The following is a 27,916-nucleotide window of genomic DNA, read 5'->3' as shown; positions in this document are numbered from 1 at the left end:
GGGGCGGGGCTGGGCGGGTGGGACACGTGCGCGTGCGCCGGGCTCCGGGCTGCAGGGCGGAGGGACACATGGCGGCGGCTCGGGGGCAGCGCCGGCGGAGGTGGCAGCGGTAGCGCTGTGCTCAGGTAACCGTGACACCCACACTCTCCCCGGGCAGCGGGCAGGGGGCAGGGGGCGGGGGGCGGACACCGCCTCCTGGGTATCGGGCTGCGGCTCCCACAGGAGGGCCGGGTCCACTGCACGGAGCTGGCCTGGGGATTGAGGATCCAGAAATAGCCCCCGGATGAGGAGAGATGGAGAGTGTACACAGAGAGCGAGTGTACACAGCCCTGGACATATGGGAGGGGGGAGAGTATACACAGCCCTGGAGATATGTGGTGGGGAAGGAGAGTATACACAGCCCTGGAGATGTGTGAAGGGATACAGTGTACAGAGTCCTGGAGATATGTGGAGGAGAGAGTGCACAGAGAGACTGTACACAGCTCTGGAGATGTGTGCGTGGTGGGGACAAGAGAGTGTACACAGCCCTGGAGATATGTGGAGGAGAGAGTGTACACAGAGAGTGTACGAAAAGACAGCCCTGGAGTTATGTGAAGGGGTACAGTGCACAGAGCTCTGGAGTTATGTGAAGGAGATAGTGTACACAGCCCTGGAGATATGTGGTGGAGGGGGAAAGTGTGCAGAGCCCTGGCGATATATGAGGGAGTGTGTGTACAGAATCCTAGAGACCTGGGGGTGAATAGCATACAAAGCACTGGAGATGGTTTTGGGGGGGGGGGGGGGCCGGAGAGGAGGAAGGACGTTGCGTGTAAAGAACCCTGGAGAGATTGGGTTTGGGTATGGATAGTGTTGAAGTCTTGGATATAAAAGGAATGATCCACTGTGTGTGCATAGAGCAGTGGTTCCCAGCCAATGTGCTGTGAAGCATCCCCCCCCCCCACCCCGTGCCACAAAAATGGACTAAAAATATCCTTCATTTCCAGCTTTGTGTTCGGCATCTCCAAGACCTGATGAATCTTGGGCCTCCTGCACATGTGCGGGCTGGGAATGAGACGTACACAGTAAGGAGTCTAACAACACCAGGTTGAAGTCCAACAGGTTTATTTGGTAGCAAACGCCACTAGCTTTCGGAGCGCTGCTCCTTCAGATCTTCCACTCACCTGACGAAGGAGCAGCACTCCGAAAGCTAGTGGCGTTTGCTACCAAATAAACCTGTTGGACTTCAACCTAGTGTTGTTAGACTCCTTACCATGTTTACCCCAGTCCAACGCCGGCATCTCCACATAATGACATGTACATGCATGGTATAGATTTTTATGTCGGTCAGGCCCATGTGCGTGACGGACGGGACTTGGAGCTGAAGACAAAGGTTCTCTGTGCCGACACAAAAAGTGAAAACTCAAAAAGGGTTCAAGAACCCTGGGAGAAGCGACAGAGACAGGGAGACATACAAATAAACAGGCGAGAGGACAGAGAAGTAAGGGAAGGGAAGAAGACAGAAAATTGGAGGTGGGCCTCAATTTCTTTTATAGTATAGAGGTATGCCATGACATAAAAGGTTGGGAACCACTGACATAGAGGAGCCTGGAGATATGAGGGGGGGTTGCACAGTGTGCATTGAGTCCTGTAAATGGGGAGGGGGGGGGGGGGCATGCACAGTTTAAAGAGCCCTAGAGATTTGGGGGGGGGGGGGGGGAGTTGCACTGTGTGCATAGAGAGAGCCCTGAGAGTAGGAGAGGGGACGCGCAGTGTATGTAGAGAACCCTAAAGATAGGAGGCGTGATGCATAGTATGTGTACCGTGTCCTGGAGATGGGGAGGCACCGGCAAGGGGGAATGCATGGATCTGAGTGATGCTGTGGGGGGAGGGTGATGACTTGTGTACAGAGGGATTCTGTATTGATGTCTGCCACGTAGTTGTTTTCAACTTCCGCAGATACAATGAGTCGAACCGTGACCTTCTGTGCTGTATGATTCTGTGATTATGGAGTTAAGAATATTGAATAGTTAAGTCTGGTTGAAGTATGAAGATATGGTAAAATGAGTAGAAAAACTGAAATTTAATTTATTTCTGTAATCTTAACAATCACGTGCCCAGTTTCCCAGACCAGCCAATGTTCTTTGCTGGTTTAGATAGAGTGGACAAGTATTGTTTCCCCTCTGCAGGATTTCTGCCCTATTTGTAAACAAAAAGGCCAGAGCTGGTGGAATATTTCGTGGCAGCATTGCTTGTTCAAGGATCCTTTAACTTGTAGGAAATTGGCTTGAAGAATGTGCAGTTTAACTACTCGCCATTAACCTCTGTTGCACTGGCTTTCCTTCCAGTCACTGAGCCAAAGCATCAGGTCTAAGAACAGAGCCAGGTGCATGAGCTAGCTCCATGTGGGGAAATCTGGATCTCCTCTGTGTGAACAGCACGACAAGATAAATTAAACCAGCTGCCGTTCTAGCCTACGAATAAAGAGTGGATATCTGACATTTTGGAACAGCGTTTTCAAGGATGTTGCTTTGTGAGCACTTTGCAAGTAAAATAGTTTGTTACGGATTTGTCATAGACGGTGATCTTCAGCAACTATGAGTTAGCAAACACTCTTGGGATTTAAAAATATTCACCTATCAGAGCGCTCCAACAATATAGTATGTATAATGAATACCTAACACCAATGCCAAGCAGTAATTAAAGATGCACAATTAATTTACAGCTGAAAGAAAGGCAATAGAATTAACTGAATAGACAGTACGGTGGTTAACCAGATCATGTAATAGATTGAAATGGACCTCCTGATTAAAGCACTGCAATTGGAGCTCACTGTAACTGAATTTGAGAATGATTTTTGTTTAACGAGAGAGAAAATTCTAGAAACTAATTTTTTTCACTATCCAAATAACCATAACATGTTTCTGAAGCATTCTGATTTTTAATATCCATTGTTCACCTAGCTCTTGTGTTCTTTCTGCACTTGGTGTCAGAGAACATTTCATTGAATCATGGAATCTTATGCACAGAAGGATTCCCACCATGTCATTATTTCAAAAAGAAAATACAGACCCAAACATAACTAAGCAGAGTAACAATGCATTTTCTTGTGAAAATGTTTGTCGCTCATCTTAAGATGTGTCTTTAAGAATTTTTAAATGGCTGATCCTTGTATCTTAATCTGCTTGCTGCTTTTCTGTCCAGATTTTCAGAATGTTTTGGTGTTCACGTGAATGCTTAATTTCCGCTGCCATTATTCCAATGCTGCAAGCAGCCCTTTACAATGATGTTTAATTTTAAACATTTGCAGCCAGCTTTCCAGTTTTACTTTGTATCCTTTAAATGGTTGCAGTTTGGTGAGAGTGTGTCCTGGAAATGTAATGGTTGTCCAACCAACAACGCATAGTCTTCTGTGACTATGCATTAACATTAAACCAAGGCTCCATCTGCCCCTTCAGGTGGATGTTAAAGATTCCGTGCCAATATTTAACCCTTGCCAAGCACCACTGTAACAGATTATGGGGCCTGGCTGTGTGCAAATTGGTTGTTTCATTTTCTTACATTACAACAGTGACTATACTTCAAAAGCTATAAAGCACTTTCAGACATTCTGGGGTCGTGAAAAGCCATATAAAAATGCAAGTCTTTTTCATTGAACAGGATTTTTCATGGTGTTAATTTCTAGTGCAACTGTAGTTATTAACCATTACTAGTGCACTTAGCACAGTGGTTTAACAGAGTTCTCCCGATGACAAGCCATACATTTTTTCAGGGAAGTCGTGAGTTCCTTGAAAGTATGAGAAACGGCAACTTGCTTTCCAATTGGAATGGAAGAAAACTGAAGCTTACAACGCTCTGCAACTTTCAAAGAATGTAGTTGACGGAAGCAGCTGTATACCTGCTCTCTAGGAAGGAAAACAGTAGGCATAATGGGTGAGATGTGGAGATAGGGTGGAGATAATGAATAAATGAGATTGGGGAACTGATCTCCTCAATTTCGCTTCCAAACCTCAAAAGACACTACAAGTAAAGCTTTCCCTTCCCAGATTGACCATTCTGTAAACTGTGTGACTATTACCTCCAGTTTATTTTAAAATTTTGTGCTGTGGGTTCTTATTGTTGGGTTAGGACTATCAATGCATGTTTCCTGTAGAATCCATGGAACCGACAAAGGAATGAAATGAGATCTTTGCCCATCAGTTTGGGCTGAATTCCAATTCCGATCCCAGATTTCGAAAGGCCACCAAGTTAGCTTTCTTTTTCAAAATAAGATGTTTAAACTCGCAGTTCTGGTATTTAAGAAATTGCTATCAATATGTACTTTAAAGTTTTGTCTTAATGTTTTCTCACAGCCGAACTGTCAGACTATGAAGGAGCACAGCGATGGCAAATGCTATAGAAGATTCTTGAGGGCAAACCTTAGAGAGCAACTGCAATCCCACCACAGCAAATGGAAGCAACTGGAAGGCTCGTTGTGCTCCCAAAGACAGTTTTATTATCAACAAAAGCAGCGTCTGTGGCTGTCCATCAGGAAAAAACGGGTCAGGTCCGTGCTAAGAAAGGAGCTTTCGGATTTTCAACCGTGCAGATCTGTGAAAGACATCGCGTATTTGAAGGCGGCACAGAAGGAAACAGCATTGTTGACCTCGAGCCTCAATGACATACCAACCGAGGAAACGTGTACAACAACCTTGGTGCCCCATGAGGAAGGAGAAAGTAAGGGACATGAAATTTGTGAAGATTGGAACAGCAATGCTGTAGCCCCAGATTCTGACTGCAAATCGACACTTTTATATTGTACAGCAGTCTCGAGAAATCTAACTACACCTGCCACGGTAACTTGCCCCAAATCCCAGCGAAACAACAGTGGGCTTCAAGACAGGATTATAAATCAGAAGCTATTAAATGGTTACAAAAGAATAGACTTCCAAGGGAACAAAGATTCCTTGCCTAATAACTTACCTCGCAAGACAAAGCGGCAGCTGAAAGGGCACAAAATCTGCCTGCTCTACAGGAAACATTCTCTCTTTAGCTTCCATTATAGAATATTTAATAATCAAAACAGGCGGAAAAAATCTACCACTCAAAAGCAAGAGAAGTTAAATTGGGTGCAATCCTTGAATCCAAAAAAGGCTGGCCAATGTTTGGATAAAATGGCATGTGATATATCTTCTCTGCCATCTCCCAAAGGTGAAGATTCCAACCAGAATGTGCAGTTTGGTTCAGATCAGAATAGTGGTACATCAGAGACAATGAAACAAGACAATTCCTGCCTGACTAATTGCTGCGAAGTTTCACTTTTGCCCTTTGATGAAAGGATGGACAGTTCGCAACCGCAGGAGGCCTTGCCTCATTTTTTTCATTCAAGTGAAAAGCTTGTTGAACATAATCAAACAGTCGATGAAAACTCAGAAACAGTGTTCCCTCCCTCGAGCCCTCTTGGATTGGATGCTGGTGCCAACCAGCTTGTGGGTGCAGATAAGTGGTCGAAAGCTGATGGGACATCCCAGTTGTTTAGCCTCGCGCAGGGGAGACTTTCAAACCAAACCCCAGTCTGTGATGGGGAGATGCAGGTCATCAGTGCCATAATGGACCCGAGCCCTGTATCATGTAGACACACAAGCGCTTCTCTTAATCAATCTGGCCAGTCGGTCTGTTTGCAAAGTGGTGAGCCATGTCCTGTGCTTCAACCACAGCTGATGGACCACATTTACTATAGATCTACCAAGGAACAAGCTGAGCACACATCGGTGAGGACTGAACTGCCAGCTAGGAGTCAGGCCGAAAAGGGAAAGGAGAATGAATCTCAGACCTGCTCTGTTGCCAGTGAACCATTAATATCCTGTATTCATGGTACAGTTGCTGGTTTAAGAAAACCATTTCTATTTCTTTCTAAGATAATCGTGCGCTGTTTTTTAAATGGAATAATTTGAGCAATATAGAAATTAACCAGCAATCCAGCTTGTACTCTATTTGGCACAATGGTTCTGTAGATAAGGTGCAAATGGAGTAGGAGGAATATGTCAGTTTGAAAAGAAAGTGCTCCCATGACCACCTTTTTTTGAACAAAAGGTACATTGTACTGTTTAAGCAGTGGTTTAAAAAAAACGTATAAAATTAATTATTTCCGTATGATTTGGTTGGTTCCACTTCCCTCCAATTGGCTTAGCTGTCAGACGTAGGCAGTTCATGTTGCATTCCTCATCTGTAGTTCCCCAGACAACTGTTAGAATACAATTAGAATGCAAGGTAACAAAGGACAGGAAGAAGTGGCGAAGGTCGAAGGAGATTTACTCCACCTACATCCACAATGTGATGAAACGGGTTCACCCCGTGTCCTGTTCTCATGGGCAGTATCTTTCTTGGTGAATCGCATTGTGCAATTCTCTCAGAAACCTCATTAAGAAATTCCAGGGCTTTGATACCTTGCTTGTTACTTGAAAACCTTCTAACAAACATTCGTTTTACTGATTAAAGCTAAAGGCAATGTAAAATGGGAGGCAAACTGAGAGAAGTTGCATTGATACTTCGGGTACAACCTGGAACTTTAATTGAGAGCTTCAAATGGGCCTCCTCATCTCAGTACCTCCTCTCGGTTACTCCCTACAAAATTGTTTCAACGAAATATTTTTAAAAGAGCAGAAGCAAAGACTCTCACAGTTGGTCATGTCAATTTTTTTGTATAACAGGGAAAGGAAATTAGGAAAAGACTAAAATTACAAAGGAAATTTGTAAAAGGGAATTAGGAAAGCTGAGAGTGCATGAAAAAGTTTAGTTGGATAGAATAAAGGAAAGCCCAAAGGGGTTTTTTAAATATATAAGGAACAAGAGAATAACTAGGGGAAGAGTAAGGCCAATTGGGACCATATAGGTAATCTGTGTGTGAACCAGGAAGAGTTAATCTTACATTGGTGGTGGGCAAAACAGTAGAATCAACCTTGAGAGAATTAAGTTTCACGTCGGAAAGCATCGACTTGTCAGGGATGGTCAGCATGGATTTGTTAAAGAAAGGTTTTACCTCAAACTTGATTGAATTCTTTGATGAAGTGAGAAGAAGGGTTGTCGAAGGTGGTACAGTGGATGCTGTGTATATGGATTTTAGCATGGTCTCAAATGGTAGATTGGTCAATAAAGTAAAAGCCCATGGGATGCAGGGTAATGTGGTACACTAGATCAAAAGTTGGCTTAGTAACAGGAAACAAAGGGTAATGTCGATGGATGTTTCAAGTGGCGTTCCACAGGGCTCAGTGTTGGGACCGTTGCTGTTTGTGTTATATGCTAATGATTTGGATGTGAATGTGGGGGATACGATTGGAAAATTTGCACAGATGACACTAAGATTGGCCGAGTAGTGGACAGTGTAGAGGATAGCTGTAATCTACAAAACCAGATTGATGGATTGGTGGAGTGAGCAGTAAAATGACAGATGGATTTTAACATAGAGAAGTGTGAGGTAATGCATTTAGGGAGGTCAAGCAGTTGTAGGAAATGCACAATAAATGGGAATATACTAAGAGAGAGAGATGAAATGAGAGAGCTTGGTGTACAAGTACACCGGTCCCTAAGGACAGCAGTTCAAGTAGATGAGGTTGTTAAGGCATACGGATACTCTTCTTCATTGGCAGAACTATAGAATATAAAACCAAGGATCTAATGTTGGAATTGTATAAAATGCTGGTGAGGCCGCAACTGGAGTACTGTGTGCAGTTCTACTCACCATATTTTCCTTGGAGCAGCGAAAGTTGAACGGAGACCAGATAGAGGTGTATAAGGTTTTGAGGGGCATAGCTTGGGTGGAATAGGATTTTTCCAATAGTAGAAGGGTCAGTAGCCAGGGGGCATTTAAGGTAAGGGTTAGAAGGCTAAGAGGGGAATTGAGGAGAGAGCTTTTCACCCAGAGGATGGTGGGAGTCTGGAACTCACCATCTGAAAGAGTGGTTGAATCAGAAACTCTTGTAACATTTAAGAAGTATTTAGATATTCACTTGCGTTGTCATAACAACTAGGGCTATGGGCCAAGCACTGGAAAATGGGATTCGTGTAATCTGATCTTTGCTGACTGGCATGGACACGATGGGCTGAATGATCTTCTCCTGAGCCAGAAACGTCTATGAATCTGAATCAATGAATAGTGGCCCTTTTATTTTTAATTGGTCTTCTAAAGCTAATCTCCCCAATAGTTCCAGTGTCTATTCTCCTGCAATAAAGACTTGGAGCCTGCAATTTTTTGGGCCCTGTTGAAGAGGGCGGCATTTCAGCCACCATTCGATCTTGGCATTAATCCCCGTCCAAAATTTCAGAGCCGGGTTCATTTAGATAAAAGGGATGAGTTCCCAAAGGATTACCGTGCTGCCTGAAGCTTTGCTCCATGTTTGGATGGTGGTGGTTTCGGAGCAACATTTCCAGTCATTCAGCTAAAAATAACAGCTTCAAAATTTCTGTTACCCTGTTGATGGCTCCACTTCCACTATGATCCAGGAATTATCTGTGCAATGCATAATTTTCAGCATCAATAAAGATGGAATTTCTGGCAGTTTGGGGGGAGCTGCCACCCTGTTAGACTTGTTACTTTTAGTGATAATGTTGGAAGCGTTACAAGTGTATGACATGCCCAAACCCCTCGCGCCAATCCTGCACCCTTTCCGAAAAGCTGTTCATGGGAGCAAGGGGCAAAGTTCCAACAGAACTGGGCCTTTTCCCCGATACCACCCTCCCAAGACGCAGGAATTTCAGGGCCAATCAGCTCAAAGTACTAACCTGATATTTTAACTTGGAAGGGTTTCCCCCCTGTTCCTCAGCCTTGAGCCCTTGACTGAGTGGATAGAGTCGTCCCATTGCCAAAATAAGCAATCTTCGTGTGTGAAGGGACATGTTGTCAACGAGATGTTTGAAGGAAAAAGGGGTATGCAGCTAGGACACTGCACCTGAGTAAGGTGTAGACATATTCAGTAGTTGGAAACTTGGTGCAGAGGGACAAAAAGGTGCTTTTTTTACTTTTTTCACCCGCCAGTATTTGGTGAATTGCTTTGTATCTCGGCTTGGTGTGTGCAGCTTTCTATTACTCTATCTGTGTAAATTATCAACTGATCAGTTGGTCAGAAATGGCAGGGCTCATGTTGTGTTGTTGACTATCTCATATGGGGATGTGGAATGCACTGCAATCCCAGGCAAACATCTGTGCTGAAAGTGTCTTAAATTAGGCAACTTCAGCTCAGAGTTGCTAAGCTGGAATTGGAGTTTCAGACATGGTGAGGCATCAGGGGGCGGGAGATTTAGCTGGATACGTTGTTCCAGGAGGCAGTCGCACCCCTTGGGTTAGACAGAACCTTAGAGTTGGTCAGGGACCAAAGGGTGTGACTGAGAGTCAGGCGGGTAAAGGGAACCAGGCTCAGCTCCTGACTTGGTCCAACAGGTATAAGTTACTTGCTACCTATGAGGAGAAGGGCCACAAGGGAGATCAGCGGACTGACTATGGCAACATGGCGAGGGATGCCATTCTAGTAGGGGGACTAAAGCGGAATGTGGTCGTGAAAGAAAACCATATAGTCAGGGGAATAGATATTGTTCTCTGTAGCTGTAACTGGGAGCTTCAAAGTTGGTGTTACCTGCCTAATTCCGGCTGGAGAGAGTGGGAAGGCAGTGGGATGGTGGGGCGGGGGGTCCCAATTATCATGGTCCAAGTGGGAACCAATGACATAGGTAGAACATATAAATAATTTGAAGATCAAAGGACCAAATTCAAATGTAGAATCTCGAAGGTAATCATCTCTAGATTGTTACGTGAATTACACACAAATTAACGTAGGGTCAAGCAGATTAAAGAATTAAATGTGTGGCTGAATGAGTGGTTTGGGAAGAAGTGGTTTTGATTTCATGGGGCACTGACATCCCATACTCTGGGAAGAATGAGCTACCCCATTGGGATGGGCTCCACTTGAACTGGGTTAGGACCAATGTCCTGGCCAGTCATATCACGAGGGCTGTGACAGGGCTTTAAACTAAGAGGTGGTAGCCAGTTTAACTAAGAGATGATGGTAGGGGGAGAGGTCAAGCAAAGGAAGGTTTAGAAATCCAAAGACAAAAGTCGAGGCATCGCAACAGTATAACAATGTGGGTAAAGACAAGCGGCGTGGGACAGGACAGAGTTTAACAACATTTGTACACTGATGGATAAGGATATTGAAGGGAGTAGATGTAAACAATTGAAAGGTTATTTTATTTGAATGCACAAAGCTCACTCAGGAAGTTAAGGATAGTATTAGATTAAAAGAAGAGGCTCGCAATGTTGCAAAAAACAGTAGTAGGTCTGAGGATTGGGAGTGTTTTAGAATGTGGAGATGCCGGCGTTGCACTGGGGTAAACACAGTAAGAGTTTTAACCTGGTGTTGTTAAAACTCTTCGTGTTTTAGAAGTCAGAGGGCTGCCAAAATGTTGATACAAAGGGGAAAGAAATAGAATGAGAGTAAATGGCCAGGAATATAAAAACAGATTGTATGTGCTTTTATTAGAATATAAATAGGAAGAGAGTAGCTAAAGTAAATTAGAAGCAAGGACAGGAGAAATTATCACGTGAATGAGGAAATAGAGGCATTGAACAAATATTTTGTCTGTCTTCAGAGTAGAAGACAAGTTTCATACCAGACATAGTGGGTAATCTAGGGGCTAAAACCAAAAGAGAAAATGGTGGAAAATCTCAGCAGGTCTGGCAGCATCTGTAAGGAGAGAAAAGAGCTGATGTTTCGAGTCCAGATGACCCTTTGTCAAAGCGTTTTGTCCACCATTTTCTCGTTTGGTTTCCGATTCCAGCATCTGCAGTAATTTGCTTTTAATCTCGGGGCTAACATAAGTGAGAATTAATTTCAGCAGAGATAAATTATTATTGGCAGAAATGAGGCGGGGGGGGGGGGGGTGGGAAGTCCAATTAGTCCCCAAAACTTGATGGCCTACACCCGAGGGTTCTCAGATAGTGGGTTGCTGGCTATGATTTTCCAGAATTTCACAGATTTGGGAACATTCCCATTAGATTGAAAGTTGGAAAATGTTACGCCACTTATAGAGAAAGGAGGGAGAGAGAGGTCGGTTAAACAATGGTAGGTAAAAGGGAACCGGTAGATGCAGTATATCTAGATTTCCACAAAAAAATTTGACAAGGTGCCATACAAAAGATTAAAAGACAAAATAAGGGCTTGTTGATTTGGAAGCAGTATTTTAACAAAGATAAAAGATTCGTTAATTCAAAAGCAGAAAGTGGGCATAAACGGGGCTTTTTCAAGTTGGCAGTGAATAGTGGAGTGCAGCAAGGATCAATGCTGGAGCCTTGGCTATTTACAATATGTTAATTACTTAGTTGAAGAGACAGGGTAATGCATCAAAGTTTGATTATGCCAAGCTAGGTGGGGAGGTAAGCTGTGGGAGGATACAGAGGCTGCAAGGAGATATAGAAGTTTAGATGAGTAGTCAACAAGATGGCAGATGGAGTATCATATTAGGGAAGTGTGAAGTTATTCACATTGATCATAATAGAAAAGCAGAGCATTTTCAAAAGGGGTGAAACTTATAAGTGTTAAATGTTCAGAGAGACTTGGGTGTGCTTGTACAAGGAACACAAAGTTAGCATGCAGGTGTAGCAGGCAATCCAAAGTCAAATGGCATGTTGGCCTTTATTGCAAGGGGATTGGAATACAAGAATAAGGAAGTCATTCCTTATTCCTTCCACTTGTTCAGGGCTTTGGTGAGACCACACCTGGAGCACTGTGCAGTTTTGTTCTCAGCTCTTAAGGAAGGTGACTATATTTGCATTGGAAGTAGTACAGCAAAGATTTATTAGATTGTTCCCTGGGAATAACAATAATGAGAGGCCAACTGAATTCGGCTTGTACCTCTGCAATTTAGAAGAATGAGAGTCAATCCCATTGAAACCTGCAAAATTCTGAGGAGCCTGATAAGGGTAGATGTTGAGGTTGTTTCCTCCAGTCTAAAGCACAGGCGCAGAGTCTCAGAATAAGAGGCCAATCATTTAAGACTGAGATGAGGAGAGCTCACTTCACTCAAAGGGTTGTGAATCTTTAGAATTCTCTACCCCAGAGAGTTGTGGATTCTCTATTGTTGAATACATTTAAAGCTGAGATACACAGATTTTTGGTTTTGCAGGGAGTTGAGGGATATGATAACCAGGTAGAAAATGGAATTGAAGGCCCAAGGTCAGCCATGATTATGTTGAATGATAGAGCAGGCCTGATGGACCATATGGTCTATTTTTTTGTGGTTTTGTGACAGCAGGACAGCACAGTAGCTGAGTCTGACCTGACCTTTTACCTACCACTTTCTTCCCTTGGCTGATGACTTTTATTTTCCTCTTCTTAGTCAAGTGTACCTATGGCCAATTGTAATGCCCCCAACTATCACCCAGACTAACTTAGCGTCAACTGTGGACTGAAACTTTACCTTCATGGTCTGTGTAGCTGAGTTCCATGTTTGGCAAGTTTCTCACCCAAAAGTTTATAAATATGGTGGGGTTTTTTTATGATCACTGAAACTGTTCAATTTGAAAATGAAATCTGTCAGTTTGTCATGACTATCTACAGTTCCAATTGAGTCAAAGTACTCAATGTTGAATTAAAAGCAAAATACTGCAGGTGCTGGAAATGTAAAGTAAAAACAGAAAATGCTGGAATAACTCAGCAGGTCTGGCAGCTTCTGTGGAGAGCGAAACAGAGTTCACATTTCGAGTCTGTGTGACTTCTTCAGAACTCTAAAGAGTCATACAAACTCGAAAGTTAACTCGGGTTGTCTCACTCCATGTCTGTTTAAAAGCTAACTCACATTCATCCTTGTTATAGTTGATATTTTTGATCTTAAAGAAAATCTTACCATCTTCAGAAATATTATCACACAAAATCAGTTACCCTCTTGGGAGGGGACACTCTGAACAAATTTTAATCGCTTGCATATATCAATCCCTTACTCTCCTCTTGTGCTCCGTTTGGGTCAGGTGGGGTTATAGATGTAACAAAAGCAAATAACATCTCTTTCTGTAATATGCACCCTGTAGAAACCAGAGTTGAGAAAGCAAATGCAAATTATATTTAAAACTGTACCAGATGCAATCTGTCACAGCAGATCACCAACCCAGTAGGTGCCAAAGGCTTCTTCCGTAGCTAGTGAGCATGATGAGTTTTAGGTGAGCTCTATAACTGGTTGTTGCTGTCATGTGTTTTAGTGCGTGATTACTTCCAGATTGAGTGAAGCTGGGCAATATACTTTCCTGATCTGTATTTTGTTTTTCTCAGCTTTCCTGGATGAGTTTTTGAGGAAGTATGGGAGTTTTATTCCACTTAGCGAGAATGATGTTCTGATGAAGCTAGAGCAGCTCTTTCATCAAGATTTCCACGACAGGTATGTATGGTTTAGAGAACACCTTGGGGCCGATTTTACCAAATCGGCTCTAAGTGCCGGGTGCGGTCGTAAATCAGACCCGCGCCCGGCAGCCGCGCTCCAGCGCCCCCATACGCCTTTTTTCGGCGTAGGTCCGGTGGGCGGGGCCTAGTGCATTTGTCGGAGCACAGACCTGCGCATGCGCAGTTCGAAGCCCCAGCGCACCCGGGCGCGAAAGTCAAAGACAGTGCTGACAGCACGGGGTCGGTCCGCGAAGGGTGGTCGGGGGCGATTCGGCGGGGGAGGGGGGGGGATGGGCTGCCGGGGTGGTTCACGGGGGCGCTCCGCGAAGGGTGGTGGGCGATTCGGCGGTTCAGTTGCTGAGTTGAAGCCCTATCGGACTTGAATTCAGCAACACGGTAAATGCGCAGGCGCCGATCGGATCGGAACCTCGTAAAGTGGGAATCCTTGAGTAAGTTGGGCGCGGGCTTCGTTATGCCAATTTAAATGCATGCAAATGCATTTACATCGGCCCGCTGTCCGATTCGGGGGCGCACCGGATCGGTGCCCGGATCAGCCGTTGGTAAAGGCGCGATTGGCCTTGGGTCGGGTCTGGACCGCGTTTTAGGCCCGACGCCCAACTTTGCCACGATTTCGTGCCCGAAAACGGGCGTGAAGTTTTGGTAAAATCGGGCCCCTTGTGATGAGTCTTTAAACAGTTTGTTTTCCTGATTCATTTGAATTTGAAAAGTTTGAGGTGCATCATGTCCTTGAGATTTAGCTTTTGTAAAGTGCTCACAGTTTAGCCCTTAATAAATGTCTCAGGATTCAAACTCGTGAGGTTCGACTTGGTTGAACTAACTTTGTTAAATGGTGAAGTAGTAAGGGTGACGGAGAGAATTCTGTAACCCAATACTGAAGCACATACATTGTACTCTGACACGAGCAAAACTTCTGCACAATTGCAAATTTTCTCAAGAGGAATATCATGTAAGGCGTTCCTTATTTTGAGCTGTTGGATTTTATTTTCATTATCTTCCCTCTCCATTAAGTTCCCCTTCTTCCCTGGGTCCTTTGCCAATATATGTTTTTGCTTGCTTCATTTCAGCAGTTAGACATTTGTGCAAAATACTCAAAGGAGTATTGAACAACTTTATTGGAACTGCTAGATTCTACCGAGAAAACCTATCCAATAAAATAGACCTTTCAGCTGTGATTTCTCTGAGAGCATGTGGCTCTTATTATGTTATGTGCACATAACATAAGTTATGTTAGAACTTGTATTTATAGCATGCTTTATTGCTTAATTTCCAAATAATTACTTGTGGAATGCAGCCACTCTTATTAAGGCAGCATTGTTTACAGTTACAACCCAAACGCTTCCCTTTCCATAAACCTGCCCCCACCACCAAACAGAAACCGATTTCAGCTGGAAAGTTGAGTGAGAGTTGGGTGTGATGTTGTCCACAGTGAAACAGCCTGCCAGTATTCACGGGCTAGGCTCCCACTTGTGTAATCCATTTTACACTGCTCGTGCCTGTGCAACCAAACCTCAGTGACAATTGGTTCTTTCAGCTAAGAAGGGGAAAAAAAGGCATTTTTTAAAAAAAAACATTTTTTTAAAGTACTCTCTTCACCCCTCTTTGTACTCCTATGAAAAATGTGACTGTTAGGAGTGTCCTTTAAGAGCCTTGCTCATTCCAAATATGGTTCTCGAACAGTACAGAGGCCATGTTAAATTGTATCCTCTATGTTGTGTGTATTTCAGGAAGGTCTTCATCCGAATGGAAATACGAAAGTATCAGAAAGCGCAGGTGAACAAACCAGTGTCCAGTTTCCAAGTGGTTTACAACAAGCATGTTTTGACTTTGGATGACCTGGCTACGCTTTATGGAGAGAACTGGTTGAACGATCAGGTCAGACAAGGGGACAAGTTGTGCCAGAAATGTTTACAACTGTAATAGATCCTTGGGAGGGTCACGTGTACCTCAGCAAAGTAACAACTTGTTTTATTGTTAGTGAGGTTGGGGTGTAAACATCGAAAATTAAGTTATTTTTAGATTAAAAGGTTAGAACCTTGTAGTAGCCACCATCCACCGTGTATAATTTTATAATCTCCACTGCATTTTCTACGTTATTGAATGGAGGCATCACCTTAGCTGAATGCAGTCTGTACTAGTGAACAAATAATTAACTGTCTGGTTTCCTTGCAGGTAATAAACATGTACGGAGAACTGATTGTAGATGCAGTACCGGATAAGGTGAGTTTATAATACCAAAGGCTGACCTTTGGTAGAAGATACATTATTATAGTTTTGATAGTGTGCCTCACCGTTTGGTACAGAATTCCTTGGTGTTCATGTCTTTCAATTGTAACAAACTAAAGTGTTGCAAGTTGGCCAGCTCATTTACCTCCAGAAAGTACCAAAAATGCCCAGGGAATAGCTTACCTTCCTGATTGATTGGGAATCATGGCGGGGGGTGGAACTTTTAGAGAAAAGACACCACCCTCAGCTGTTTAAAGTAATGAATTGCTGGTCTGTGCATAACAGGAAGCATCAAGTCTAATCCGTAGTTCTCAATTAGGTGATCTCATCTGGAGGGACAGCACTGGTGCTTCAGTGCCCCTGGTTAAAATGTGGGAAAATCAACCTGTTTGCCTCCCATGATTGCAATCCAGCAATCGCTGCTGGAGTTCCATGTGTGGAATGGGATCAGGCTCAGCTGTGAAGCAGACAAGTAGTTGGCCAATACTCACTTGTGAAAAATGCCCACTGAAGTGATGGTGGTTGGCATCTGTATTGAACTTTAATCTGGCAGTTATTAATGCCATCGGGGGGAGTAGGGGCCATAAATCTGACAAAAAGCGGGCATTTTATCATATATGTAAATTCCAGATGGCAGGACAACGAAGCAAAAATGCCTAGTGTTAAACAGGTTTCTGCTTCATTCATTTTGCTGCTTCCCCTTTCCAGGTTCACTTCTTCAATAGCTTCTTTTACAAGCAACTTCAAACTAAAGGATACAATGGAGTGAAGCGGTGGACAAAAAAGGTGAGTCATTGAGAGAGAGTGCATTGTGACAAGCAGCAGGATTTTTACAAGTCCAGCATATTTTAGGAATTGTTGTGGAAGCTATTGATGTGGTGGTGAATACCATGGGGTGCGCCGTACCTTTCCTTCCAAATTATAATGTTGTCTACTGCACAGTTCTGCATAAAGCTTTTGTCTTCCACATGTGTGACTGACTTGACCAGTCCCTGTGGAAGCATGTCTTTACATCAGACTAGAAAGCCTCCTGTCGCATTCAAAAATAGGTGATTGCTCTGACCCAAACCAACCCCTGTACTAAAACTGACAACCCCTGCCAAGTTGTTTGCATAGTTAATCTGAACTAGCACTCCCATGTTTTTCAGCCAAATTGCTTTAAAGAGAATTTTGCCCTTTTTGGTTTAGATCCTTCTAGATATGTGTATTTAAAAGGATGAACCTTGAGCATAACTCAGCACATTGTTACAGACTTCCGTATTGTAATAACCAACCTGAAAGATGTTTAACTAATATATACAGATTTTTAAACAGTCTAATCGTGGATATTCCTTTATTTTGGACTTGACCTGTTCTCTCTCACTCATGCACTGCACTAGGACGAGAGGTCATAGTCTTAGGATAAGGGGTAGCAAATTTAAAACAGAGTTGAGGAGGAACTACTTCTCCCAAAAGGTTGTGAATCTGTGGAATTCGCTGCCCCAAAGTGCGGTGGATGCTGGGACAGTGAGTAAATTTAAGAAGTTACAGATTTTTAATTGGTAATGGGTTGAAGGATAATGGGGATGGGAAGCATATCAGCCACGGCCGAAGGGCAGAGCAGAGTCGATGGGCCGAACGGCCTAATTCTGCTCCTATAATCTTATGAACGTATAAAATTCGACAGGAATAAATCAAAGGTTTCAAATTTTGTGGTTGCTATCCCGTAAATGGAAATTACCACAAAGTGGACCAAAATGGCATTAAGATTGCCTCCTTTGATCAACGTGCTAAAGCAGACAAAGTACATCGGAATAGACAGGATATGTTAAAAATGCGTGTCAATCAAATTCATTAATCTGAGTTTGTTTATTTAGTTTGCCCTAAAAAGAGGTCAGCTTCTAAGCATATCCCCCAGTTCTACACTACAAAACCTCTCATTTCCAGTTCATAATTTTAAGAGGAACCTTAACAGTTGTCTTTTTCTCTCCCATTCCAAAACCAGTGATAGAACCCCCGTAACCATTTTTGTTGTGTTGTTCTGCATCGCCTCTGCTTTCGCGTACACTTGGTTCCAAACCTCTTAATCGATAATCAAGCTGCAGGTTCTTGTTTTCTTCAGACCATTTGTCTGCCTGACCAGAAGTGTTTCTTCTTGTATTTCTGTCTAGGTGGATTTATTCAGCAAAGCCCTGTTACTAATCCCTATTCATTTGGAAATCCATTGGTCATTGCTAACAGTTGATCTTCCAAATAGGAAAATTTGTCTCTATGATTCTCAAGGCATCCATTTTAATTCTTGTGTTCAGGTAAGGCGATCATTTGAGTTATTTGTGGTCACTTTTTGTTTTAAACCTTCCCTTTTTGTTGTCCTTTCTTGAAGGCAGTGACCAGCTGAAATATGGTTCCATGAGTACTGATAGAAGGCCTCCTGAATGACAGGTGTTTTCATGTGTAAGTCTCTGCAGTGAATAGTAGTAGATCGTTCAAAGTAGGGAGCTTGATCCTCCACTCGTGTGCCCATTTCAAGTTACTGGATGTCAAGGAGGAATCCTGCCTGATCTTTTGTTTCTTTCTCTTTCCTTTCTAGTCCAGGGATGGCGAGGGCAGTTGTAGCATTCCCAATGTGAGCAGTTAATTCAGTGCAGGCAAGGAATCGAACCTTTCCTCTTGCACAGCATTTCATTTCCCAGAGTAGCCATTCTCCACAAGTTTCTTCTAAGTTGAAAACAAGCCCATTGTTTTGTGTTATTCCCAGTGCTATTTTCGTTCAGTTTCTGACTTGATGGTAAAGCTCTTTTCAGATATTTGGATACAGAAAGTAGGTACCTGCAGTTTACGTATGAGCGTTTCATATTCACAACCGGAATGTAAACTTCTTCCTGCGGTGTTTTAAAATAAATTTGTCTCGAGTTGTGGGATATTGTCAGACAATGCAGTATACAATTTAATAAACTTGTGTACCCTTGTAGTAAGTGCCATATAAGAGCCACTAAACAACAGATTAACACCAAATAAATAAAGATAAAATCTATGTTTGTGCTGTTTGCATATACAGCTCCATAGGAAGATTCTGTCTAAGAGCAAGGCTCTGTTGGATAGTTTAATGTGTGAATCCATTTATTGGTCAATCGTTGTCATTGCTTTATTAAATGTACCGGTAGTAACCCAACAAACTAGTGATTCCTGGACCCAACTCTATACTGCAACAATAATTAAATGTCACAGTCCTTATTTATTCAGTCAGTGAACACAGTTTGCAATGTAATGGTTCATATTAATGACAGGGTTAGCAATAGCTCACTTACTAGCACACTTGCCTCTGCGTTAGAAGGTTGTGGGTTCAAGTCCCACTCGAGCACAAAAATCAGGGCTGACGTTCTAGTGCAGTGCTAAGGGAGTGAATTACTGTCCGAGCCTTGGCTCAGTGGCCTATGTTCTGTCCATCTTTCAAATGAGACGTTGAACCAAGGCTATACTACTGTCTCGCGTGGTTGCAAAAGATCTGATGTCATTATTTATGGCACTATTTAGAAGAAAACCAGTGTCATTATCATCCATGTCCTGGCCAGTATTTATCACTCAATCCCAGAAACAAATTACTTGCTCAAAATCACATTGCTCTTTGTGGGAGTTTTTCATTTTTTTAAAAAAACATTAGGTAATTTTTTTCAAGTGTCATAGGTACCTTTGTTTTAATGTTCAGTTTGATTGCTCCATTAACCTGAAGACCTGATCCAGTGTGACAAAACATAACAGTACTTAGTGTTGTGAATTCATAAGAGGATGGAGCATGAGGGTTCAAATGGCAGCATTAGGGGAAGGTGATCTCTCCCAAATAGAACAGAAGTTACTAGACTAGAGAAAGGAGAAGGTACATTTACTTGGCAATGAGGCAATATTACATAGGATACACCACAGGATAGATGGCACAGAAACTGATCATTCAGTATAGTGTTGCATCTGAGTTCTGTCCACTCATCAACACTCCAGAGGTGAACAGCATGTGCATCCGTAATTCACCCCAGTAACTTTCTGATTACACTTTTGAGAGAGTACTGATTGTTTCACTCTTTATCTGAAGACAATGATTTTTGTTATCCTCGAGTGAAGGCTCTTAACTGAGGAATGGAGAAATTTAGTATCCCTGATGTTTCCATCCATCATGTCAAAGTAAAATTGAGCACAGGTTGAATGCAAATCAGGACCATCAGAAATGTGCCCTAATCCTGAACTAAAAGGGCACTGATTTGCCAAACCATTACCCTTCTCTCCTCTAATTTGTGCTTGGTTATGCAGTGTGAATGAACAACGATTCAGAACTAGATGACTGCTGCCATGTTCGTTTCACTTGCACGTGGGCGGAGAATTCTGTATTTCATAACTTGAAACTGGATTCAAACAGACTGTCAGCAAGAACAATAAGCGTCGCCCAGTTTTCAGTGTGTTGCTCATGAACTATTTAATGTTGTATTTTTTAATCAACAACTGTTTAATATGGAGGATGCTGTCTAACCATATAAGACACAGCGTGCAAACATTGTCTGCTGAAGTATGAACTGGGGAGGGGTTTAAAACTACCTTTTAAATATGCACAGGAAGTTCCTTTGCATCATTTCCTGGAGTAAGTCGCAAATGCACTGCCTTTGTGTCGGCTTTATGTCATCCTTCTCGGGCAGGAACGTCACTTAACATGTATGCACAAGTATTTCCTCAGATAGGCACCTGATCTATGTTGCACAGCTACCCTAGGCTACTTTCCCCTTTTTTAATATAGAAACATAGAAACTAGAAGCAGGAGTAAGCCATTCGGCCCTTCGAGCCTGCTCTGCCATTCATTTTGATCATGGCTGATGTGCTGTTGGCAGAATTCATGCTATGGTTCGTAGTTTTGTTTCTTTGTAGAAACCTGGGAAAATGGCAAAGTGCAGCCAGGTGGGCCGGTCCAGTATCAGCAAGTACCGAGAATCAGTTAGAACATCTAGTTGAGGCTATATTCTTAATTTTCAGTTTCTGATGTTAGTTATGTCATTCTTGCTCCATTTGGATTGTGATGACCGCCAATTCCAAAAAGAAATAAAGTATTAAATCTTAGAGCAGCAGATCTCGGTGCCCAAAGTAGAAGAAGGGGAGTCATAAATGAGAGGACAATGTTTTTGATGGTAGAATAAGAAAGGGAAGAATAATAGATGCAGAAACGAGTGGAAAAAAAAGCAGAGAAAGGGAAAGACTTGTCTCATCTCATGGCTTAGTTACCCTGAGTTAGGCAGTTAATGTGGAATAAGGGGGTGAGGTCTCCCTGATCCCTGTATAAGAATTCTCAACACCCAATAAGCGTGAGAAAATGCAATTAATGTCCAAGTCTAAAAAACACTCCAGCTTTTTGGTTGGTTATTCCCAAAACAGGAAGTGGTGTAAAGGAACTAATGGGGCTCTGAAGATGACGGGCCAAATGTCGAGCACGTGTCCAAAAAATAAAATCAGGTGAGCAGCAGGAGATTTTTTGATGCTACCAATGGGCATTTAGGTGATAAATTCTTGCTTGCAAGGATTTTGATAAATTATTGGTGCACGGTTATTCCAATTTAAAAAGTGGATTGAGTTGTGAAATCAACCCAGTGAAATAATCCTGAACAGCGATACTCCAAGTCTTTGAAATGTTATTGGAGGAAAGTCCTTTTCTAGTAAGAAAATTGTTGACTATTGAACGTTGGCTTATGCAGAATTTAGTAGGTTCGTTAAAAGTACTTACTACAGTTTATTTTTTAGTGACATTTTGCTTAAGTGCCTTCACTTCATAGTTAGGAGGTGGTCAGAAGACCACATGTTTCTCTGTGTTCTATCAGCTACAATGAGCAAGAGCAACCTAGAATATAATTGTTAACAAGTGAATATATGTGTACTTAAATGTAAACCTTCCTGCCTCTATGCAATCACTTCACCTTCCATTTGCCAGCTTCCATGATGCCTTGGCCAAGACTAACAACTTGATATTTGAGGAATCCTGATAAAGAACCACCGCTAACATGGTTTGATGCTAGATCACGGCATCTTATAATCTTGTTGAAACCTCTTGTCTTTGAATTTGCAGCACATCCATAGACCGTGATGTTGCTCTTGAAACATGTAATTGAAATACATACTCTAGGAACTGTTGTGGGGTGCAAAACTCAGATTCAAGGAAGGTTGATGTCGGTGTTTTTATGCCTTTGTAATGGAAAATTGTACTAAGAGTGCAACTATATTACCCTAGCTGACTGAGGTAATGTGCTGGAGGATAACTGACACTTATGGAAACATACTCCAGATGTAAATCCGTTCAGGGAGGAATTAAAATTAATGAGGGGCAAAAAGGCATGGTGTGTATACATTTTGAGTCCAGTCCCCACCCTCCCATTCCAACAAAGTAACTTGGAGCAGTTTCAAATTGGTGCATGTTTTTGCTTGTTTCTTGCTGTATGTCTGATTTGCCCAACTTTTCTGGTTCACAGAACATTCTGAGGTATTTAAAGACAGAAGCTGGTGAGAGGAATCTTCCTGCATTCCTGGAAGGGTGGAAAGCTTTTGCCACGACGGTAAGGTTCAGGCAGATTAACTTGCTTGAGGTTAAATTTACGGTAGGCTCCAGACTGCAACTAGCTGATTGCTACAGATGTAGCTATAAATTGTATATGTGCTTTATAAAAACAAAAGTTTAAAGTATTCTGCCTTTATGTTGCTGTTGTTTGAGGTTGAGGTGGTTTCAATTCTGCATAAAAGCTAACAAATTTTATATTTGTTCCTACTTGCACACATTAGATTGTTTAACGTACATTTTGCATAATCTCATTCATATGAAAATAAGTTGCAACTACTTTTTCCTCATAACAGACTGGCTTCCTCCAGTAACACATACTAAAACAGACTGAGCAGATGTTTAGTCCTTGTACTGACCTCAGGCTGGTAATTAGATTGCTGCAGCATGAGGGACAAAAGTGGTTGGTATGCAAGTCTGCCGAGGCAGTGCATGTGTGTGGATCTGATTTTGAGGAAAGGATTTGGGTTGTCTGTGATATCGCTGCTTTTCCCCATGGACATGATGATAGTCCGTGGAAGACATTGAGAGGAAGGGTTAATTTTTTTTTAAATTGCACGTGTTGCTTTGAAATGCGTGTATATTGTACTTGATGCCTGTGTTGTTCTCTCTTCCCATAGTGTATTCCTCAACAGAAAAATGATAGTGACTGTGGTGTGTTTGTTCTTCAGGTAAGGACAACTTCTCATTTTCCCTGATCTAATTGTGTAAAGTGGTTGTGAAGCTTGGTGACTAATAAAATATTCAAATCACCTATGAAGGCTGAAAATGGTTCCTAGCTCGCAGCAATTGAAACCTCTGAAGGCAAAGCAGACTAGATACATATCAGGAACAAAACTGCAAATAGATTCAATCCTCAATTTATTAATTGTTTTTAGAATGTTTGAGGGCCAAGGGCCCAAATGAAACTGCAGCCCATCAACAATTACTACCTTCACAGGAGAAATCATAGATCATAGAATCCCTACAGTGCAGAAAGAGGCCATTCGGCCCATCGAGTCTGCACCGACAACAATTGCACCCAGGTCCTATCCCCATAACCCCACATATTTATCCCGCTAATCCCTCACGCATTCTAGAACACTAAGGGGCAATTTAGTATGGCCATTGCGCCTAATCCGCACATCTTTGGACTGTGGGAGGAAACCGGAGCACCCGGAGGAAACCCACGCAGACACGGGGAGAATGTGCAAGGTCCACACACACACTCACCCAAGCCAGGATTCGAACTCGGGTCCACCTTTGGTCATAATATTGATTCTATAGGCTTTGCAGTGCCAGGAAATATTTTAATGCCATTTCGTTGTCAATTTATTTTTAAACTGCAAATGTTTTAAATCAGTTAATACTGATATAAAATGCTGAAAATATCAGCACCTGAAAAGAGATGCAAGTGGTCACTAAGTTCTGAAACATTAAGCTTTTATTATTCTTTTTGTATACAATAAGCCTGCGTATTTTTTATTAATTAGATGGTGAGTTAAACATTTCCCATGCAAACATTCAAGAGGAAATTAAGCGCCAGAAACTGGACTCTGAAGCTGCCATTTATAGTTTTTCCGAACCTTAACTTTGCTGAAGAATCGCCATAGTTTGTGGTTACGCTGCTAAAATAGCAAGATACTATTGTTATCCTAGTAAAATGCACACTTCAATGAACCCATAAATTTATAGCTTTTAAAATACGTTCCAACTGAATTCCCCATCGCACCCGCTCGTAAGGCATGTTATTATAATCTGATTATACTCTCTTTGTCTTTGGCATTGATTTCTGCCAAGTATTCTTTAAACGAACAATATGTTTCTCTTCAGTATCTCAATTTTCTCCGAATCCACATTAAGTAGCATTTAACTTCTGGCTGACTTCTTAAAGATCTTTTTGTTGAAAGAGCAAAGAGGCAGAATTTACCTAATCGTATCACTGGAGTGAACATGTCCAATAGAACACATCCAGGCCATTGTTGAGCATTCCTAAGGACTTCCTGAGACAACTAAAACATCCTAAGAAACTTGGGTGACCTGAAATAAATGACTTTAATAATGGACCACGGCTAAGGATTTCTTAACTCTAATAGCCTTGATTTTACTTTGTTTTAAACCTTCTGTAGTAAACGTGACTTGGGTTGATTATGTTGACAATTGCAGGTTACTGCCTCAGTGTCAGATTGTGTTGAGGTGTTTTGGTTTGGCTGCATCTCACCCTTGTTGCACAACTGTAGAAAAAAAAATGATACTTGGAATAGACTTGCCTTCCTACTTCCTTCCAAGCCAAGATTGTTATTGGAAGTTTGACCTGAGGCAAATAATGGGAAAGAAAGATTAAAGTGTAAAATGGTGTTGGAATGCCTGAAATGTGTGGGCGAGTGGGAAGATTCAGCCAAGAGTGAGAAGACGCTCTCTATAATGGACTGAATGGATTGTTGAGGTTTAATATAGGCAAGTACAAATAAGTACTTTATTTGTCATTTGTATTTGTTATTTGTCATTTAACCTACTGTCATTTAACCTACTATCATTTAGGTATGTGTGCTCAACCCAAGTAGTACATTTCAGTTTGTCATTATGTCAGCTTGGTAGCACTGAATCAGAGGATTATGATTCAAAGCCATTCCGGTGTATAATCAAGTTAGACACTGCGGTACAACCATCATACCATCAAGTCTGTTCTGCTGGTATATATCACGGAAGCAATGGCAGGCACATATTCCAATATTCTTGTCAAAGTTCCTCCCTCAATCATCACCACCAAAAAAGAAATTAGTTAATTCATTTCATTGCTGTTCCTGCAGTGTTGGATTATGGATGCTGCATTAGCCTACTGTAATATTTATACAGCTGTTTTGGAGAAATGTGGTAGAGTGCTATATAAATACTTCCTTTCCTCCTTTCTGTCATGTCCTGATTCCTCTGTTCTCTGTTGAATTGACTGGTGGTGGTGGTGTGTTTTCCCACCTCCTGCTCCTCGCCAATTCCTTCAAGAATTTGCAACCTTTTCAATGTGCTGATGCTGTATTTCTATTGGCCTTCTAGTACTGCAAGTGCCTGGCTCTAGGAAGACCCTTTCAATTTTCTCAGAAGGACATGCCTGAAGTAAGAAAGGTGATCTACAGAGAACTGTGCGAGTGCAAGCTTTTGGAGTGAGCTGGCAAGAAAAAAACTGCTGATGGAAACTCCTCGCCAGGAAATTGCATTCCAGGAGACCGGTGTGGCCAGTACTGTTACATGCCATGTGGAAGGCAGGGAGGAAGTACTGAAGGCACAGTGGCAGTGCTAACCTCCTTTCCAGGTGCATGCATGGCCTGAGCACCTTCAGACTTAATAAAAGCACAACTTTGCTCGATTGGCCTGTTGCTGACAAATTGCATGTAGCAGTAGACTATAAATTTAGACTTCCTTATTGTCTGCATATTTTGAGAACCTCTAAAGTAAAGGAAGTAGTAAAATTTACATTAACTTAAGGGGAAAACTGAAGTCTTAGTGTAGAAATTGTTCCAGGTATTATTAAGTGAGAAGCCCCCTCTTCATATCCACTGGGGAGATTTTCACTTTTTCTACAGATGTTTAATGACCATTAGGTCATTGTGTTGAGCTGCAGCATGTTTAAAAGTGAAAATAGTTTCATTCAAGAAAACGCAGTGACTCTGGGGTCAGTACTGTGAATGGCAGAGGCAATGATAACACTGGACATCAGTACTATAAATTTTACATGTTTAAACTAAAGCATATTTTTGACTTGTTTTCCTGAATTTTTCTCTCTCACGTTCAATGGGCTGTGCTTCCCCATTTCATTAGTAAAATAATGGAATGAATTTGCTAGAGTGATATAATTATAATTTGATCTGAGTTGGTGTATGTATTTGCCACGCTTCATACTGATGAAAAGCCTTTTCCCTTTCTGCTTGAAGAAAAATATTATTCTTTTGTATTTTATTTCTAACTCTGAATCTTTTGCCCCGAAGGACTAATCTCCATATAGAAGTTCTTTCCCTTAAAACATCAGGTACCCAAGTGTTTGCAGATTTGGGTCCTGCCAACGTAACCTTTTGTTTTTTAATTGTTTGGTTGTGAACATTGCTGGCAAGGTTAGGATCTATCATCCATCTCTAGTTGCCCTGAGAAGGTTGTGGTGAGCCTCCATGAACTGCTGACATAATGCAACTGAAGGCATTTGAGTCAACCACATTGATATGAGACTGCAGTCACATTTGGGCCAAGCCTGATAACCCTCAGGTTTGTAACTTTTTAACGACAATATGGCACCTTCATACTCACTTTACTGATCACTTTTTTTTAACATGAATTAAAATTTGCAAACTGTGATGGTGGGATTTGAGCACCTGCTCAACAACGCAACCATTACACCACTGTATCTTGTACCTACTTTTATAGTTCCGTTTTCCATTTAATATTTTGTTTTTTGATCGGTCAAATCATGGAATTTGTAACTTAGGAAACTGGTTTATGACCAGTGTGAACTTTTTTAAAAAATTTCATCTTTTCTTTGAAGCAAAAAGATGGAAATTTAAGTGGAGGAATTCTTAAATTAATTGAGTCAAGTGTTTGAGGGTGAGTGTTTTTCTGGATAATGCTCAGTTTTGAAACATGGAAGGGGAGGAGTGTAGACTGCTAACCTCCTACTGCTCTACAACAATATTGCAAATAAATTTCAGATTTTTAGTATTTGACTTTTTTTTCGCCCATAGTTAAACCTTTTCAAAATTTGCCCCAAACTTTGCAGTCTGAACTCAGAATAAATCTAGAATATGTACATTCATTGCTTTGGCCAAAGCATAAATTTCACTGCGACAGTTAATTGTCCCAATGACTTGAAATCAAATCAGTAAGTGAAAAAATTATTCAAACTTCCTTCTATATTAGGAAGCGTGAGAGGCATTGATTTGAGTATTTCCGTCAGAAATTGATCTTTTTCTCATTTTAAGTGCTGGATACTTGCAGATGGAGGTTCTGGTTATGATTCTGAAAATAAACTGCTTTATTTTGGTACTGTGATTTCGCAATCCTGGAAGGAGTTTTTAAATCTGAATTTCCAGACTCTCGTGGGCACCATCTAGTTGTATTGAACCTGTGTTCATGGTAGTGAGCAATGACAGTGCATCGTACGGCCAATACCCTTTAGGAAGGTGCAAAGATGCAATTAAATATTTATACAAGATCTACTTTGTACTGCGCTGAAACCATCTTGGTACACCATCCATTGTATCCCGAACCCACCAAGTCTTTTACAGATTAGGAGACGAAAGTTGTGTAACGTTATAAACATTAGTGCAATAATAGAAGCTGTGAGTAAAGTAGGAGAGACTTTTTTTTTTTACTCACACAGGGAGAGCTGTTGTAATTAGTTCTATGTTGTTATGAAAATTGGACAATAAAGTATTTGAGAAGTATCTAACCCTCTATTACTGACTTCTCATTGCCCTACCTGCATCTTTTCTTTTTCCTTACTGTGTGGTGTAACCTTTTGGAAGTTTTTTTTTTGCATACTTTATGTTCTCAGTCTGAAATTTTTGGTTAAGTGTGCTGTGATTAACTGAGAATGAATTACCACACAATACCAAGAAGTGTTTGTATGATGCTGTTATCCATGATCGAATTGTTACCCTAAATCTGAAGTATTAACATTGCAAACATAAAAATGCTGTAAATTTTTGAAATTTGGTGTTTGCATATTAATTTCAATGCTTTAAATGGTAAACCACTTAAATGTAAAAAGGATTTTTTTTCTTGC

General features: G+C 41.7%; 1 protein-coding gene across 3 annotated transcripts; it reads left to right on the top strand.

The window, feature by feature from the left end:
* The first annotated feature begins 17 nt into the window (after positions 1–17).
* On the top strand, positions 18–27,916 carry senp5 (SUMO specific peptidase 5). 3 transcript variants are annotated; one of them, XR_013496553.1, is made up of 10 exons: positions 18–125; positions 4,329–5,829; positions 13,266–13,371; positions 15,119–15,266; positions 15,564–15,611; positions 16,326–16,403; positions 17,980–18,050; positions 22,088–22,171; positions 22,791–22,841; positions 25,201–27,839. XR_013496553.1 is itself a non-coding variant. In XM_078206332.1 (10 exons), exons 2-10 carry the CDS (start codon positions 4,344–4,346, stop codon positions 25,309–25,311), a joined length of 2,250 nt encoding a protein of 749 aa, XP_078062458.1. In that variant the 5' UTR covers positions 18–125; positions 4,329–4,343; the 3' UTR covers positions 25,312–27,916. The 3 variants fall into 3 exon arrangements, 2 of the variants coding, with proteins under 2 accessions (XP_078062458.1, XP_078062467.1); XM_078206332.1 differs by lacking the exon at positions 17,980–18,050 and adding an exon at positions 17,768–17,905 and having other exon boundaries at positions 25,201–27,916; XM_078206341.1 differs by lacking the exons at positions 18–125; positions 17,980–18,050 and adding exons at positions 2,558–2,636; positions 17,768–17,905 and having other exon boundaries at positions 25,201–27,916.

This window comes from Mustelus asterias, chromosome 3, assembly GCF_964213995.1.
Source record: "Mustelus asterias chromosome 3, sMusAst1.hap1.1, whole genome shotgun sequence".
Classification (NCBI taxonomy): Eukaryota; Metazoa; Chordata; class Chondrichthyes; order Carcharhiniformes; family Triakidae; genus Mustelus; species Mustelus asterias.
The sequence above is the reverse complement of the archived record's forward strand: the minus strand, read 5'-3'. Positions and strand labels throughout refer to the sequence as shown.